Source organism: Rhamphochromis sp. 'chilingali' (assembly GCF_963969265.1).
Source record: "Rhamphochromis sp. 'chilingali' genome assembly, chromosome: 13".
Lineage (NCBI taxonomy): Eukaryota > Metazoa > Chordata > Actinopteri > Cichliformes > Cichlidae > Rhamphochromis > Rhamphochromis sp. 'chilingali'.
Genome location: NC_137940.1, coordinates 21,130,040 through 21,148,457, shown reverse-complemented (window position 1 = coordinate 21,148,457; position 18,418 = coordinate 21,130,040). Strand labels below are relative to the sequence as shown.

Here is an 18,418-nt window from a genome sequence, read left to right as displayed (position 1 = left end):
ATGTCTGGTGTGAACATTTAGAGTTAAAATCCCTCCACCCTATTTTCAGGGTGGTCCCGTCATTGGAAGTTTTAAATCTGTTTGTTCCCTAAAGGCTCATGGTCCCCTTCCAAATGTATTGTCTGTGCAGTGTCCTGCCGAAATTCCCTTTGTTCCTAATACTATAGACGCCGCCGCCACACACAAAGTCATCAGGAGTCAATATGGAATCGTAAGCCTTCGCTCTCGCATCGTAGCCCTGAGTGTTTCTTGGCTTCACTTTGGAGAGCTGTAGCTGTAGGAACACTCATGTCCGATTTAGTCTGAGTGAACGTTAAACAAACGCTGCCATGCAAGCGTCCGAGTACATCTTATAATGTCTGACTGAGCCCGTGTAAGAAAAGCACAAGTCATTTGTCCTCTGAACTTTTACAATCAACAAGTGAAAGACATGTGGCCTATATGCTCTACCCAGGCAGCTCCTAAAATGGTCTCTTAAACTAAATGGAGTTTATTTTCCAATGGGACAGTTTGCATCTTTGTCCGATGGTGACAACAGTTCAGACAAATGACTGTAGACATTATTGTCAAGAGTTCAGGTGTAAGCATGGCTGCTGGTCGTACTAAGCTTCCTAGTGAAACATCAAACACGTAGTGGTTAAAGCCTTGATTAAACTACGAGTCCCCTAGGGTCCACTTTACTCTATGGAACATATATTTCATCATCAGACAGTAAACACCTGTGATGTAATCCAACGTGCACCGCCGTAGAAATGTAAGTACACATCAGTGCAGTCCAGAGCTGTTGAGATCAAGTCCACCTGGGCACAGGGACCTCGGGAGGAAAGGACTGTTGCAGAAACAACACACTCTTCACTAGCAGAGACAGTGCCAACGCTTTCAGGCAGAACGCACAACAATTTTTGGTCCGTTCGCTCCAGCTAGCGGTCAGCGCAGTGCATGCCGTTCCCTATGTGAAAGGGTCTTAAATCAGGCCTTCACATATGCATCAAGTATGCATATCCCACCCAGTGGCAGACTTCAAAGAAGTATAAGAGGAATGACTGAATGAATTAATCCACAGAGGAGAATAATTGAGGCATGACTAATAAAATAATCACCATTTAAAGAAGATAAACAGGATTTTTGGGAACTTCAGAAATGCTGGGTTCATTTCAGATGGACATACAGCAGATGAAAAAAGCCTTTTTAATTTTAGTTGTTGACTAGCAGCTTATAAAACTAAGCTAACATGAGCCTCAGAAGGTCCGATACTCTGTAGAAAACTGTTTTTATTCTTTCCAGCGTTTTTTTTCTTTTTAATGGCTTGATGGCTACATACATGATGTAACCTTTGCTTTAAATTATAGGCAAACACAGGTGTTACCAATCACATTAACAAGGTTAAGTCCATTTCTAAGCCTTAATTAATGTGATTTATAATACCTGTGTTTACCTACGATTCTCTGTCAAAACAGAAAACATGGAAACCTACAAACTGCCTTGGTGTACATACAGCTCTTACACCCAGGAGTAGGGATGGGTACCGGTATCCGGTGCCATCATGGCACCGGTTCTGACATAAACGGTAGTAACCACACCGAAAAACAGCGCACATTTCGGTGCTTTATTTCGGTGCTTTTTTTTTCCTGAGCTGTGATACACTTTAGATTCTAGCCAATCATTTTACATTTCCGAGGATAGTAGGCGGGTCCAGGTACGTACGTTCTTTTAGAGCAGAGCTACAGATTAAAAATGACCAAGGCAAATCAAAAGTCTGGCTGTACTTCACAGCAAAAGATGCAAACTCAGCAGCAACAAGTGCTTTAAGCTGATACTGTGATACTGTCAAAGGAGGTAACACCTCAAATCCGATGAAACACCTGGCGACGCATAGACCGTGCACATCTACTGTGGGTGTGGTGCCTGTTATCGGACCCGGAGTTAGCAACATCCCCCAAAAACCCGAAGACGAGAGTCCTGGCCCCTAGCCCTGCCAGTGTAGCAGAAATGATGACAGATGATGATGGCAGCAGCAGCCGTTGCTTAATGTTGTTCGTGTGTAATTTACGCTGAGTAGGCTAACCACGTTATTACATTAATGCATGTAAGGTGAACTAGCAAACACCGTCGTAGTTACATGCGGCTGTCTTCTTGTTTGATGGCAGATGCTCCCTTCACCCTGGCCAAAAAGGCTAAAATGACCAAAGAAAAAGTGGAAAACAGCTAAACATGAGAGGTTTTTGGACAAAGTTTGTGTTTTTTTCCATTGTTTAAGCACTGCTTCCAGCCAAGAGTGATACCATATATGCCCCATAGCTGCAGAAAAGGCTAACATTGTTATCTTTTTACAAAAAAAGAGCTGAACATGAGAGGTTTTTGGACCAATTTTGTGTTCTCCATTCTTTAAGCACCGGTTTGAGCACCGTTTCAAAAGTACCGGTTTGGTACTGGTATCGGATAAAACCTAAATGATACCCATCCCTACCCAGGAGTGATTCACAGGAGCTGAAGTTTGCTCTCTGCTTGTTTAATTTCAGAGCAGATAAAGTACAGATGGTTCCAGCATCTCTGCTGTGCTACAGTTGAATCAGGTAAGATTTTCCTGGACACTTTTGATTGCACTTTGTACAACATTATATTATGTGCAATATTGTTGCAGATGTGAAAATGTTTTTGCTGAAGGGTGTAACTTCATGTTAATTTTTTATTTGTCTTGCTCTAATTCATTCAGTAACTGTCCCTGCAGTGTAAAACCTGCATTATGCTTTGATTCAGCTGCAGCGGCGTGATAGCTTTTCACACAGAACAGGAGCCCATATGGAAACTGTTTGCCTCCTGTGAACTGCAGGTTGGCACTGCATGGTGCTTAGTGGACCACATACCCCCTGAAGTACTTATATTAGGATGCATATAATGAGTTAAAGTATCATAAATAGAATAATCTATGAAAAAGTAAGTAAACTACACTCGTGAAATGCAGTGAAAGGTTTTTCCCAAAACAGAGCCTCACACCCAAACCCCTCCTGTGGACAGTAGTGTTGTTTGCCAAGCAGTTTGATAGATGGATATGTATTGTTTGGAGCCAAGATAATTAGACAAGGCTGTGTGTTACATACAAAACAGTGGCTGGTGATTTTTTTCCCTACTGTGCTGGAGGGCAGTGAAAGCTCTATCCATAATTCCCACATGGAAGCTATTAGGAGATTTACTCTAGTACCACATGCTGGTGCTAAACCCTTATCTTCTGGGCTTAAGGCAAATGTTGTCATATTAAATGCACCAGGGCCACTTGCTGCCTGGGGTTTCTTTAGTTGATATGGCAGGTTGATAAGATGCATGGCAAGCAATAATCCTTCTTCTTGATTGTAATCTCTCTTTAAATTCAAATTCAAATTCAAATTCAAATTTTATTTGTCACACACACACAACCATACACAGTATGACATGGGGGTGAAATGCTTGTAGCTGTACAATGCCCGACCATTAAATGACAGAAGAAAAGTTTTACAATATTTACAATTTACTACAAAAATTTACAAATTAACTTAGGAATTTACAGTAAAGAATGTGAAAATAGCAGAAGAGATTATAAAGATAAGGATTATAAATTATAGGAATTATAGGATTATAGGAAATGTGTGGTGGTGCGTGTGGTGACGTGTGTGAGAGTCCAGTCTTATAGTGACGTGTTTGGGAGAGTCCAGTCCTACACCTGGTTCAGGCCCCGAATAGCCTGGGGGAAGAAGCTCCTCTTCATTCTCTCTGTTTTGGCCTTAAGGGAGCGGAAGCGCTTCCCAGACCTCAACAGTGAGAAGAGTCCATTGTTGGGATGGGAGAGGTCCATCATAATCTTCCTAGCTTTGGACTTGCACCGCTTGGTGTAGATGGACAGCAGGTCAGGGAGCTCTGATTGAATGATGCGTTCTGCCGAGCGCACCACCCTTTGCAGATCTCGTCTGTCCTGCTTGGTGCTGTTCCCAAACCAGGTGCCATCAGGATGCTCTCGATGGTGCAGGAGTAGAAGTTCTTGAGCACCTTCAGTGGCAGATGGAAGTCTCTAAGTCTTCTGAGGAAGAAGAGACGCTGACGGGCTTTCTTAACCAGGGTGTTGATGTGGCAGGACCATGACAGGTCCTGAGTGATGTGGACACCCAGGTATCGGAAACTGTCCACTCTCTCCACTGGCGTGCCACTGATGATGAGGGGTTTGTAATTCCTCGCCTGCTTTGTAGTGAAGTCTACGATCAGCTCCTTAGTCTTGCTGACGTTTAGGAGGAGGTTATTCTCCTGGCACCAGGTCTCCAGGTTCCTAATCTCCTCCAGGTAGGCCGTCTCGATGTTGTCGGAGATCAGGCCCACAACAGCAGTGTCGTCAGCAAACTTGACAATGGAGGTGGTGTCGGATGTGGCTACACAGTCATAAGTGTACAGTGAGTACAGCAGGGGGCTTAAAACACAGCCCTGAGGCACTCCAGTGCTGAGTGAGATGGAGGGGGAGACTTGTTTTCCTACCCTCACTGATTGGGGTCTGTCTGTGAGGAAGTTGAGGATCCACTGACACAGTGATGAGCTGAGTCCTAGATCCGTCAACTTGGTGAAAAGCTTAGAGGGAATTATTGTGTTGAATGCTGAACTGTAGTCCACGAACAGCATCCTAACATAATTCCCTCTGCCAGTGTCCAGGTGACTCGGGGATGTGTGGAGCAGGTGAGATATGGCATCGTCTGTGGAACGATTAGTCCGGTAAGCAAACTGAAATGAGTCGATGGTGGGAGGAAGTGAAGAAGTGATGTGATCTCTCATCAGTCTTTCAAAACACTTCATCACAATTGAAGTCAGTGCTACTGGACGGTAGTCATTGTGGCAAGCGGGCTGTTGTTTCTTTGGAACAGGGACAATAATGGACCGTTTGAAGCACGTGGGAACCACAGCTTGGGCCAGGGAGAGGTTGAAGATCTCCGTGAACACCGGTGCTAGTTGATCAGCGCAGGCTCTAAGGACCCGGCCAGGGATTGCATCTGGTCCTGCTGCCTTCCTGGTGTTCACCCTCCTGAAGGTGTTCCTCACGGCATGCTCTGTGATGACGAATGCATTTTCTTCACTGGTGCACTCCGAGCGCGCGCAGCCATTTGTTGTTTTAATTGCTGCGGCGTCGAAGCGAGCATAAAACGTGTTCAGCTCATCAGCCAGTGAAGCATCTGCATTCATCATTGAAGAAGCTGGTCGTTTATAGTCCGTTATAGTCCGCAGTCCTTTCCACAGGCTCCTAGAGTCGCACTGTCGTAGCTGTGACTCTAGTTTTTCCCCGTAGCTCCGCTTTGCCTTTCGGACCATATTACCGGAGACAAGCCCTTCATTGTAGGCAGCGGTGCGTGATCTCAGAGCGTCGCGGATGTTTTTATCCACCCACGGCTTCTGGTTGGGAAACGTTCGGATGATAGTTCTTTCTGCTGTGTCGTCCGCTAGTTTCCCGATAAATCCCACAACCGCTTCCGTAAACATGTTGATGTCATCAGAGCTGCGCCGAAACATGTCCCAGTCTGCGTCATCCAGTGCGTCCTGCAGCGCGGCCACCGATTGGTCCGTCCAGCGAGCGACCTCCCTCCTGATTGGTGGATGCTGCTTTATCCTTTGTTTGTAAGCAGGTATGAGGAAGATGGCGGAATGGTCCGATTTTCCAAATGCCGGCAGGGGCTGAGCCTTGTAACAGTTCTTGAACGGGGTGTAGCAGTGGTCTAATGTCCTCGTGCCCCGGGTGGGGCAGTTGATGTGCTGGTGAAGGTTGTGAAATGTCCGTTTGAGATTCACTCTGTTAAAATCTCCCATAACAATGAGTGCGGCATCTTGGTGAAGTGTTTGCTGATGTGTGAGAGCCTCATGTAGCTCACATAAGGCAGTGTCCGAGTCCGCGTGAGGCGGAATGTAAACAGCGCAGGCAATGACCGCAGTGAAAGGGCGACACTTAACGATCAATAGCTCCAGATTGGGCGAGCAAGAGCGTGTGAGTGGGGAGATGTTTGTGCTGTCGCACCATCTGTTGTTCACCATCAAACATACTCCACCACCTCTTTTCTTCCCCGACTCCATTGTCCTGTCCATGCGGTAAACCGAAAAGAACCCCGTCGGCTGCACGGCGTGGTCTGGTATCGCTGGGTTCAGCCAAGTCTCGGTAAAGCAGAGGAGGTTGCAGTCCCGAATGTCTCTCTGGAACTTGATTCTGGCTCTGAGGTCATCAAGCTTGTTCTCGATGGATTGAACATTGGCTAGCAGGATACTGGGCATGGGTGCGCGGTGTGCGCGAGCCCGTAGCCTGTTCCTGATGCCGGCTCTTTTACCTCGAGGCCGTCGCTTAGGGTCGCGTCCTTTGTTCTCTCTCAGGATCTCCTTTGGCCAGGTTGGGTCCGGAGTTAAACATGGTGAAATGTTCGTGTATTGCAAACCAATAGAAACCAAAGTGTCTCTACTGTAGCGGATTTGTGTGTTTTGCATGATGCCCATGCAAGATTATCGCAGATATAGCAAAAAGTGACGAAAAACTGCAAAAAGTGGAGAAGTTAGGGCAGAGCATCCAGCACGGCAGCCGACCTCACCGGCGCCATTACACAAGAGAGGTTAAGATTTAAGATTAATGTCATTAAAACAATTGTAAATATTTATCATGACTTGGTTTGCGAGGCAGCTCGATCATTAGTTACAGAAAGAAAACAAGACCATGGCATTCCACACGGCTTCATGTGTTTAGTTTTCTTCCCCTTGGACTGACATTTGGTAATTGTGTCTTAGTGTGTGTGGGATCTTACCCCAGGTTCAGCCGCTCTGTGTCCTTAGGAAGAGTTTTTGGTATACTGGTGAGGTGTCTGAACGTACAGTGGACCTCTCTGACACCTGGACAGCTGCAGCTCCGGGGGCAGGATGGGACGGTGTGGACAGGAATGATCTAGAGGAAGTTTAAAGGAAGAAATCTATGGAGTGATATCAGGCAAATGTAGAAATTCAGAAGACAAATGGGCCTCTATACATTTTTTTACCATTTGCCACAGCAGTGATGAAAGGAGCAGGGAAAACCACGCTGTAGCCAGGCTGCGGGCGACCTTGGCGCACCACCACAGTGCCATGACTGGATGGCTGTTTGACTGATCACGTCATGAACACACCTGTTGGTGCAGATTTGTGTTAACAAAAAGATCTCTCGCAGTGCCGTGTACCTTACGAACATGATCACATAACACACTCTTTTCTTTATATTGATCCGTGTGCGGAGTAGATGATATTGTAGCGGAAACCATCAGACTACCACACTCTTGCTTAGCGCATGCTGGAATGGACTGCTGATAGAATAAGCTGTCAAACTATTAGGAAAGATGTAATGATAAAAACTTTTTTATTTCGTAGGTGTGTTCAGCTGCAGAGCAAAAATCCTTAAATAATGAAGGATGCAATACAGCAGATTCTTTGGCCAACTACAGTCATGGGAAACAGACAGATTTCACAGGAACCCCCCCCCCCCACACACACACACACACACACACACCAAGTACAGTGCTCCTGCTTGCACAGGAGTTCAGAAGGAAAGTAGCAGCCAGCTGCTCTAATCAAACGCACTTCATTAACTGATCCCCTATAAAAGCTGAAGTTTTGGCATTTTGCTGGTTTGGACCATTCAGGTTTGTCTTAATGCAAAGCCCGAATCTGGAGAGGATGTCCCAGCAAAGTCACCTGAAGGTCTGAGAAGTGCTCAGAGAAACTACAACAACTTCACCTCAGACTCTGCAGGCCTCTGCTAGCATGTTAAATGTTAAAGTTAATGACAGTGCCGTTTGAAGTTTTTAGTGCCTTCTAAGTTTTTGAATCCTTTCTCACCCTTTCTCGTTTTACATTTAGATTTCATTTGAGATTTAAGGAGCTATGATGAAAGTAAAAATGTAAATGACCATAATGTCTCTCAAATTAAATCGCATCAGTAACCGTTTCCACAAGCCCAAGGTGATGGAAGAGACAGAGGAAAGAACACCGGTAGCATTCAAAGCATGAGAAGCAGTGAGAAAGGAAATGAGAGTCGTGAGAAAAAGTCGACAGTAGTTCTTGTCGTGCCAAACTATTCAGCCTCAAGGTGGACGAAACATCCTGGAGAGGTTAGTGCACTTGGTTTAATCCTGTCGGTCACCACAGTAGCCTGTAAATCCTCTCATAACCAACATAGTCGTGTAAAAACAATGGCTGCACTTGGTTTTAATATTTTAATAAGTCACCTCAAATAAATAGAACAGGATAGAATGAAATACAATAAACAGTGGAATGGAAAATAACTACTTAACACTGGAAACTTGTCAGCCGTAGCTCGCTGCAGTGCCAGGGCGCTTGGCAGCCATTAGCCTAGTTTAAACATGCTCCTTTGAGAACAATACATGCCAATTACATACAACCAAGCACAATAAAAACACACACACACTGAATCCCATGTGCACGTGATATTGCTACATAGTTAGCCAAGATACAAATAAAGGAAGAGAACAGATAGAACCAAACATCACGAGCATATTTTAAGTCATTTGAGGCCATTTAAGGGTTTCTAGTTTCCTTGTGTGTCTCTGTGCTCTCGTCCCTCGAAGGCAGGCTGATTCATCTAACAGCTGGTTGTGTGTGCGTGTGTGTTTGACAGGAGGTCCTACAACGTGAAATTAGATTTTTTATTATCATTGCAACACAAATCTACGATCGTGCACTTCTCATTTTTCTTGCTACTACAGAGGTCAGGTCATCATCACCTGGATTTAGTCATGACAGTTTTAATCAAAATAAAGAATCTGTTCACACACAAGCGGGAAAAAGACCTAAATGGACCGTTCTGTGTCAAAAACAATATTTTTCCCCTTTTGTAGTTAAAATAAAACATTCTGCATGATTTTGACATTCCAGGAATAGTTTAAATTTCATAATAACAAGACTAAACGACCCAGCAAAGTATATCACTCGTAGTGGGAAGAAGCTGTAGAGACCTACGTCTACATGTTGTAGCTGTGATGGGGCAGTCTCGCCTGATCATGGGGGCTACTCCTGTTTATGTCTGCGTAGCTGCTGGTCTCTCGGTTTAGCCCACGTGTCTAAGAATGCACAAGTCGGAGTGAAATGGAGTGTTAAACACCAAACACTCCATTTCAGCCATTGTGAGCTTCTGATCTATGCTTCTTGACCTTTCATGTTTTTGCTTTTTTCCACACGTCTTCCTCTTTGCGGTGACTTCTGCTTTCCGTCCAAAGCGACTTATTGACCAATTTAACCTACACAAACTTTTTCAAAGACCACACACGAGTACATCTCATGGACCTCTGCATTGGCTAAGTTTTCTAAATCATTCCCTCTGTGTCGCCAAAGACCTGCAAAAAAGCAGATACAACCGTGGGAACGTGAATTGGACATCTACAGGAAGGATGTCAAACTCGTTTTACATGGTGGGTCACATACGGTCCGCTTTGATCTTAAGCTGCCCGACCCGTGAAACCCCCTGTTCTGTCAGCATAAAGACTTCTAACCACACATTTAATCCTTAAGCTATGTCCCTATAAGAACATGAAGGCCATTTTCAACAGTACTTCTAGAGTTTTTCTACATGATAAAGAAATCCTGCTGTTGGTTTAAATTGTAAGAAATAAATGTGCAAAACTAAAGGAAACAAAAAAGATAGAAGACCCATTGTGACAGACAGACACTTCTATATTAGATTATTAACAAAACAGTTACTTAATTACTTTTTTATGACAAATTATTCTATGCCCTCCCTCTCATTTTTCAAATCTGTCCAGTGGGCCAGATTGGAGTCTTTGCTGAGCCAATTCTGGCCCCCAGACCTTATGTTTGACACCCCTGGTCTACAACCTTGCCATGAGGCTTATGAGCCCTGAAATATCCTGCTCAGTCTGAGTATGATAGCAGCAGTTTGGGTTACAGGGAAAAATGTGTCCTCCACGAAGAGTTCAGGGGCTAAGGAAAATAATCTCTGGAGCTTTGGGGTCAAGTATGATATCACAGTATTCACAATAAATGTCCACGTAGCTTCAAACATCCATTCTGTGCTTTCAATGACATGTTAAAAGCAGTTTTGTTACAGTTTATTGGGTGTTACACATACCTGAGCAGCAACTTCACGTCATAAAACTTAAAAACTAGGAGCCAGTTTCATCGACAGCTCCTGCATAGATTTTATAGTCCAGTAAAGGTGTCCGTTTGGTCTCAGTCTCCAATGTGAATGGATATGCTGATCACAGAGGAAAAGAAGAAAGGGTAAAGAAGTGTTTTACCCTTTTTTTAACACCTTTAACATTTCTCTGCCAGAAAACGCTGGAAACAAAAAGTAAAAGCTGGAAATTAAAGTGTAAAGTGAGAGAGGGCAAGAGGTCGATGAAAGGAAAAAAATACAAAAGAGAAGAAGATTAAAAAACAGAGGCATGAGAAAACACACGAGGAGATGAGAAAAGGGTTTCCCTGAACTATGCAACCATAAAGCACCTGTTTCAGGCTTCCTCCCGACAGAGATTAAATGCATATACCTCCTGAAAGGGGCAGAGCACAAAACTCTGTTTCTTATCAATTTCACGTGTTTCCTGGAAAAAGGTTTTTTTCTTTATATCACTGCCAAAATACATCAATCTTTCCTTTATGTCTTTGTATATGGTCATGCTGTCTTATAGCCATTCAGTTCTTTTCATCTCCACTGCACTTTTAAACACCTTGAGTGAATGAAGCAAAGAAAACTATACTGTAACCTGTAAAGTTGGTTTTCTATTTAGGTCAATAGAAAACCAACTTTGCTAACACTTTACACTTCGGCACATGGATTATCCTTGTGTGGAGTGTGCAAAGAAACTCTATATAATACGCCACTTGGCTTCTTTTATGAGATGTTACTTTTCCCGAATCACAAAGTAGATCCTTGAAGGACAATTCTACCACATATTTTTATGCCAATCTAACTGAACCTTGTGCTACATTAATGCAATAATAAATAATATTAGTAGATGGGAATACAACTTTTATTTCAATCTAAATTTTATTCTAATAAAAGAATCACGTACAGGCTGTGATCAGCTGACCTGCTGCTCTTTGTGGGTGTACACGTCTGAATTCAACCAGATGTTAGCAGATGTTTTATGAGTCGTCCTGGCTGATTTCCATCCTCTACACTGACAGTTTGTTTATGCTGTCTTTATACTTTACACTATACAACCAACTTAACTTCAAGTTCATCTCTGCCCTTTATGTAACCTAACTCTGACCATGAACACCACAGCCACTCTGCACTCTCACACACACTTTAAACCCAGCACAGCACAGCAAACTAACCTATTTATCCTGCAGTAAGCTATAGAGTATTTTCATGAAACCTTTAAAAAAACACAGTTACTCTGACACAGTTTGTTTTGTTTTGTAAATACTAAAACAAAACAAATGACTGTTTCTATTTTGTTAGACTTTAGATATTAACTGAACAGAATTCACATTCTTGTGTACAAACATCTTCTTCCCAGTAAGTACAGGATAGAGGTCCAGACAATATTCATAAAGAGCAGATGGTGAGCTAAGAAAGGGGACAATAGAATATTTCCTTATGGAGCAGAAAGGATGGTAAGCCAGCGGTCATTCAACATCAAAATATTTGCTAGCGACTTCTCCTGTGTACTGGTGGAATGTATCGAATCAAGGTATCAGCAACTCTCGACATCAACACTAAGCTTTAGTCAGTATTCAAAGTCAACACATTCCAAGGTAGTTACTATATATCCAAGATGTGCAATTGCAAAAGTACTTTGAGGTGCTTTTCTTATGGCGTGATAGGCTAGAGTTTTAGTTGAACAGATGTGGCGACAACAGTAACAGAGTCGGGTAGGCTCATTGCTTTTCAGTGCAAGTAAGCTACTGAATGTAGTTTACAGTTTCCTACTACAAGCAAGTCTTTAGAGCTTGTCATACTATATCTCCCAGCCTTAATTGTGTTGTTAGGGTAAAAGTACTGTTAGCCAATGATCCGCCACTGAAGACTGATCAAAAGTCAGATCCCTCTCACTTTGATTATTCTTTTAAGAATGCCGGAGTAGGGAAAAATACATCATGTGACGGAAGCTGCGGTGGAACAGTGGGACCATTTTTGCACCTACAAGTCTCCATGACTTGGACATTTGATCTTAATACAACATATGTTAAAACCTCACTGTTTTTGTTTTGTTTTGTTGTTGTTTTTTGTTTTTTTTGTTTGTTTTTGTTTGTTTGCTTCTTGCTTTTGGTTGCTGCATCTTTGTATTTGCTGTTATAAAATGCAAAATCTAACAAATACTTGAATTATAAAAAAAAAAAAGAAGAATGTCGGAGTAAAGCCAATACATCTTTATGTCAAAAGCATTATGCTGACAGTCAGCCAAGTCACAGCTGCTTTATTCAAGATAACACATGTCAGGAGAGGACTACAATATGATTCCCACATGTTTTCCATGCACGTCTGTAGGCCTGCGATCATGTGCTGCCCATATATCCTCATTCAGAAATCTCTTTCAACATTATGTACCGAGTGTTGCCATTAGATACTAACCCTGTCTACATAAGGTCATCTAGCAATTATAATGGTTACATTTACTGATTGCGACAGACTGGCGACCTGTCCAGGGTGTACCCCGCCTTTCGCCCTATGACAGCTGGGATAGGCTCCAGCGCCCCCCGCGACCCTGAAAAGGATAAGCGGAAGCGAATGGATGGATGGACATTTACTGATTGATGTTGCGGTTATGATTCTTTATTAACGCCTAATCAGCTCATAAGGGAAGAAATGGTAAATGGACTAGAACGTACGCAGCACTTTTCTGTTCTACCTGAGCGCTCAAAGAACTTCATGCAACTTGCCTCATTCACACAGGCACTGTTTGCTATGCTTTTTCTGTCTAACATTCACACAAGTTCACACCACGATGGATGCTTTGCCTCTTGAGCTACAGCAAAATGATAATTGAATGTGTGTATTGCACAAAAAGGCTCTATGTTGGTTTTGCTACTATGAAGGTTGAGAAGAAAGTTTTGGTTTTGGTTTCCCTCCAAGTACTAGGTGTAAATCTCTTATAGTTTTAGCTTAGCATGTGGATGAAGGGAAGCTTAGCTGACTTTACAGCTAATCTAAATGCTGTTGTTGCGTCTTTGTAGAGTGTAGAAGTCTTATTTCTGAAAGCTGGTCCTCATTAGTCATTAAAACAGAGCCGTTTCTAACAAATACTAAACTGTGTATTCATGTTGACCGTCTGTTTGCCTGAAGTGCTCATTTGTACCAGTATGATTAAAATGCATGTTGCCAAAGGACCCGGTTATAGTAAACAAAGATTTGGTCTCACATAAGTCTGTCTCGCACATAGTAAATCATGTATAAACGTTTGCTCTTTGGACACCTTGGTGGGCTGTGGGCATGCATGTCACATTATTTATGTGAGAGCTAATTCACAGCTTTATTAAGACTTGTGGACAAAAGAATGGCAAATTTAATTCTATACAAGCCAACAAACAGATGAATTACTGTGACACTGGTGGCCAAAGCGGCTCTAAAACGATCATGTTTACTGTCTTTGGACTCTTATTAGACAACGTCCAATTGTTAAACATAGAAATTAAGAGTCAACAGTCACATTTCAAACCTCTTAATTGGAGAAAATTACAGTCAGTGTTCTACGTAGAAAACGGCATCCTGAAACTTCAACTCAAACAACTGCATCTGGGAGCATTTAACAAGTTCTCATTAGGAAAAACCACCAGAGACTCACCTGAAAATTCCTCTAGAAGATGGAAAAGATAAACAGCTTTAGTACAAAATAGACAAAGTCCTTTGTTTTGGCTGCAGGATACAAAGCTTTACAAGAAAACCAGGTGTAGACAAGAAAAAAAGGATCCAGTTGATGTTCTAGTCCTGATGATGTTTGCTGATTTGTAAAGCCACCAATGTCCCGAGGTCTGAGAAGGAGGCAGTAAAAGAGGGGATGGAGCGCTCTGTCTGTGTGTGTGTGTGGATTAGTTTGACCCTCTGCTGGTCTCTGAGGCATCTGGATTTCAGTTTAACTGCTTTTCCATTTTCCCGTGCCTTTCTGTAACTGTGCAGTCAGGAATGCTGCTTCTCCATCCCCTTCTACACCTACGCTCCCTCCTTCACCTCCTTTATTCATCTCCTATTCCACTCTGTCTTTAACCATTCCTCGCTATTCCCTCTTTGAGGCTCGACTTCCACTTCATGCAGACTGTCCTGGTAGAAACAGATCACTTTCTTTTCCTTTTTGCTGTTTTCTGTCACTCCTCCATCTGTCTTAGTTTTTACTCGTCTCTCTATCGCAACATTCTTTCTCTGTTGTCTCTGCCTGTTTTTCTCGTTACACCCTTTCACCTTTCCAACGCTCCCTCTCTAGCTTCCTCCCCCCTCCTGAGGTATATTACAGTGTGTGAATGCATATTAGCCAATTATCATAACCTGTCCACAGATATCGAGCCTGCGGCTACACACGCCGACTCTCTCTTTGCAGAACTTGGCAGGTATTCAGTGTTATTCATTTGATCTGCCTACATAAGATTTACAATGAATTAAACAAGATGGGGACATTTGAGCTGTTCAATTGTGCCTTAAGCCCTGATGCTGTATGAAATACCTGCTGTTCTAACACTGTGGCACCGTACCTGCGCTCTGTTGACACAGCCGTTTTTACAGGCCTGAAGACAGAATTTTCTTTTTACCTCATAGAAACATGAAGTCTGGACTGCGGTACACCTTGGCTAAACAGGAATATTAGATGTGTTATGTAAACTGTAATAGATTTGATCTTATTGTTACTATTTGGAAAGATCTAAGCAACTAACTAAACACGTCAATATGAATAGGCCTTTTGTTGCAGAGCTCTTTTGTTCTCCAGCCCCTCCTATCATTTCACTTTTATGTAGTTTACTTCACCTAGCTTAGGCCAATAATGTGAGGTTTAAAAGTGCAAGCTAAAGCTTGTAAAACACTCAGAGAAATATTTTGCTTTCTGTTCTCTCCACCCCACCTCCCTGCATTCCTCCATTGGAGAATATTATTCTTATTATACTCAAAATTTCTCCTGTCCATGAACTTAGAATCCAAAACTGAAGCCACACAGTACAAATAATTACATTTACGAGGGGGCTGGGTCTTGACTTTATATTTTGTGCAGTTTTTTCATCAGTTTTTTCTTCTTGGAAAAACTGAAAAACATTTCAAGAAGCAAACAAACAGGAACGCTGCTGGAACGATGAGCTTCTGAGGACATTAGTTTTATAATAGCAAAGACTTCTTCATCTCCGATGTACAACTTGTTTGTTTCATAGTATTAAGTTATTGTATGGGTACAGCCCGTTTGGGTACAAAGTTTTTTGGCAAGTTTGCAGCTTCGGGCTGGTAATTGACACCTAAGCCAAATCTAGTTACTAAGCTAGGCCTCCTTGGTTTTCTCTTAGTTTTAGTGCATTCTTATTATGTTTATGGCATTCTGTGCAATTAACTGTACTAACATGTTTCAGTGAGTAAAATTCTATAATTTATTTGCTTCTTTTATTGCATGCATTGCAGCGTGAATTAGCGGGTATTGAGTGCTAATGCTAGCAAGTTTGGTTAGCCAGATGCACTCTGTTGTCTCATCTAATCAAGCTTATTTCTATTGCTAGAAATCCAAGATGGTGACAGCCAGTACATAATTTGGGCAATAAAGTTATTCTCAGAAATTTAATGTTGTCCTTGAAGCGTGTGTTGTTGCCAGGTAATGTTAACATTTAGCTGTGCACACGCAGACATACAACTGTAGGTCTACATATGTGTAGCTCTGCTCAGAGAGAAAAGTACAGGGACTTCCAGTATCAAGAGAACACAGTGAAAAAATGCTACATAAAATGGCCTTGAATGATTCAACCTACCTTAATTAGTTAACACGAGTGGATGGATATCAGCTACAGTAAACGGGTAAAATGTAAAATGTTAAGCTGTAATGTTTCCCCATTTCTTCTATAATTTTTTTAACCTTAGGTATTGTAACATATGTTAAAAAAAAACTAACAGGAAAATACTATATGTTAGCACATATTTATTCTCAGTCCCAGTTTCCATATTATATTATTTTAGCCATATTTGACAAACTATAGAGCATACCAAAATATGAAGTGAACTTTTTGTCTCTATTTGCAGTATTTTTAAATTATTACTATTAAATTAGTTGTTTGGGTTTTTTTCTATGCATCCAAGTGTAAGTACATTCATTTCTACTTTGCCAATCCTCGAGTATCTCTAATCAAGAAATAGCTATAATTTTGCATCACTCTTTAATTTCTTCATTTTTCTATCAACTGCACATGTGCGCACACATGCAAACACATATTTCACTCGTTAGCTTATCATACTAATGATAGTCTCTGGTGCCAGTTCCATTCCGCCAAGTCTCCCCATTATTGTTCTGTCACTTTCTTTAATCAATACATAAAAAAACGTTTTTGACGTTCTATTTTTTCCCTCTTTCTTAATAATTTTTAGATGTGTGTGAGATTTTATTTTTTCCAGCTCATCTTCAGCCATTTAAAATCTTTTTTTTTCTTATTTACCAGTTGCGGGAATGTCCTAGGAGACACTTGTCTGACCATGTCTGAATGTGATGCGTCTCACACCCACACATAAAACGCTATGGAAAAAGACCTTCAGCAAAATGCTGTTTTCCCATCACTGGGAGCATTCTCTGCCTCGGTGTAGGATTTCACTTGTTTTCTTTGTCTATTGAGACTCTCGGCCAAAGACTTCAGATTAAAGCTTTGTTATTCTGTCTTAACTTTTGTATGATGTTCTGGTGATCTTCCTCTCTGTTCCTGGAGCAGTAATCCCGTAAGCTCTCAAGTTCTCTTTCTTTGTGCTTCACCTAAACACCTCTTATATGTCTATAAGCCATTTTCCCTTTCTCTTTGTCTCTTTGCCCTATAATACACTCCTGTAGACTAAGAAAGTGATTACACACATTTGAAAAGAAGTCTCTAGTGTATTTGTAATAGGTTTAGTGGAGGGGAGGCTCTGTTCTACATATTATCAGGTAGATTATTCACTTGTTGACTGTGGTTTAGCTGATGCTGTGATTCAGCTGCTGGGCTCCATACCAGTTTTTAAAAAAAAATTTTTTATTATCATTATTTTAATTTTACAGCTCCAGAGAAGGTGGAATTGTCCAATGACAGTGTCAGTAGGTGCTCTCAGATGCAATCTGGCTCTATAAGCATATATGGTGAGGCAAAGTGATATCAGTGTCATGGTCCGCGGCCCGGCGTCCGAGGTGCTGATGGGATGCCCACTCCCGTGGGCGTGGCTGCTAACTCCACACCTGCATCCCATCCCGGGCGATCACCAGGTGGACTATTTAATCCTGCCCAGCCTGCTGCTCCACGCCAGTCCGTAGTCGTCCTTCAGCGGTAGCGTACACCTGCGGGAAAGCCCTTATGTAAACCTATCCGTGTGAACTAACACTAACTCTGCCTTGTATACTCAGATCACAGCTCGGCGTGTTTGAGCCACCAGCCTGTCCACCTGCCTGTCCGGAATTTGGATCACAATCAGCCCCAGCCGCCTCGACCTTTCTGAAGCTTCTCCCCACGGACCCTCACCCCTCCCTCCGGTTCCCTCGGCCCCGCTATCATCGTAAGACGCGTACTCTACTTCCCCTCGTATGCTGCCGTTTTCCCGCACCCCAATAATCCTTTTTTCCTTTTTCTGTTTCAGCCTCCCACAGTCCCGCTCTCGGCGTTCCTGCGCGATTCACCTCCCGGTCCCTCGGTTTTTCTGGTTCCGTGCGGTTTTTTTCCCTTCTACCCTCCCGGGACACCCTCAGTTATAATAAAGTTTATTTTTTGTTCTCTCGTACCGCTGTGTGTGTGTGTTCTGCTCCTGGGTCCAGCTTGTGCGTGGAACTTCGGTTCATGACAATCAGGTGTACAATAAAGTAGGTGAATGAGAATATTAAATTTTTAAACAAAAATATAAAACATAAACATAGTTTAGTAAGGCTGTAAAGTTGGAGCACACTCTGCGGTCCCCCTTCTTAAAGATTGGCAGATCGGGATGGTGGTTCCCATCCAGAGGTAACGCCCCTGATCTCCACGTAACATTGTAGAGGTGTGTCAACCAAGACAGCCCTACAATATCCAGAGCCTTCAGGAAGTCAGAGCGACCCAGGAGCCCTACCACCAGCGAGTTGTTCAGTGACCTCATTGCTGGAGATAGATGAGTCGTCCCCAGACTCTGCTTCCTCTATGGAAGACGACCCAGTGGGATTAAGGAGATCCCAATGGCGGTGGCCTGATGAAGTTCTCAGTCGAAGTCAGCAGGTAGAGCCATCATCTGGTTTGGGGGTTACCACCACCACAGGCCCCAACCACCTTGTGGTCACAG

At 42.7% G+C, this 18,418-nt stretch overlaps 1 protein-coding gene and 1 long non-coding RNA gene across 4 annotated transcripts in view; one reads left to right on the top strand and one right to left on the bottom strand.

Annotated features, from left to right (window-relative positions):
• LOC308408169 (matrix-remodeling-associated protein 5) overlaps positions 1–14,247 on the bottom strand; it is a 29,530-nt gene extending 15,283 nt beyond the window's left edge. For 2 of the 3 annotated variants that reach the window (XM_080900306.1, XM_080900307.1), the window contains exons 1-3: positions 13,770–14,247; positions 7,011–7,136; positions 6,783–6,919 (exon numbers count right to left, since the gene is read on the bottom strand). In XM_080900306.1, the coding sequence (XP_080756432.1) occupies positions 6,783–6,919; positions 7,011–7,097 (224 nt within the window). In that variant the 5' untranslated portion in view covers positions 7,098–7,136; positions 13,770–14,247. The remainder of the gene's footprint in view (positions 1–6,782; positions 6,920–7,010; positions 7,137–13,769) is intronic. The other variant, XM_080900305.1, reaches the window with a different exon arrangement.
• Positions 14,248–17,306: 3,059 nt separating this feature from the next.
• On the top strand, positions 17,307–17,820 carry LOC308409156. Its single transcript, XR_013973956.1, has 3 exons — positions 17,307–17,442; positions 17,520–17,668; positions 17,750–17,820. It is a non-coding gene; the product is annotated as an uncharacterized lncRNA (long non-coding RNA).
• The last annotated feature ends 598 nt before the right edge of the window (positions 17,821–18,418 follow it).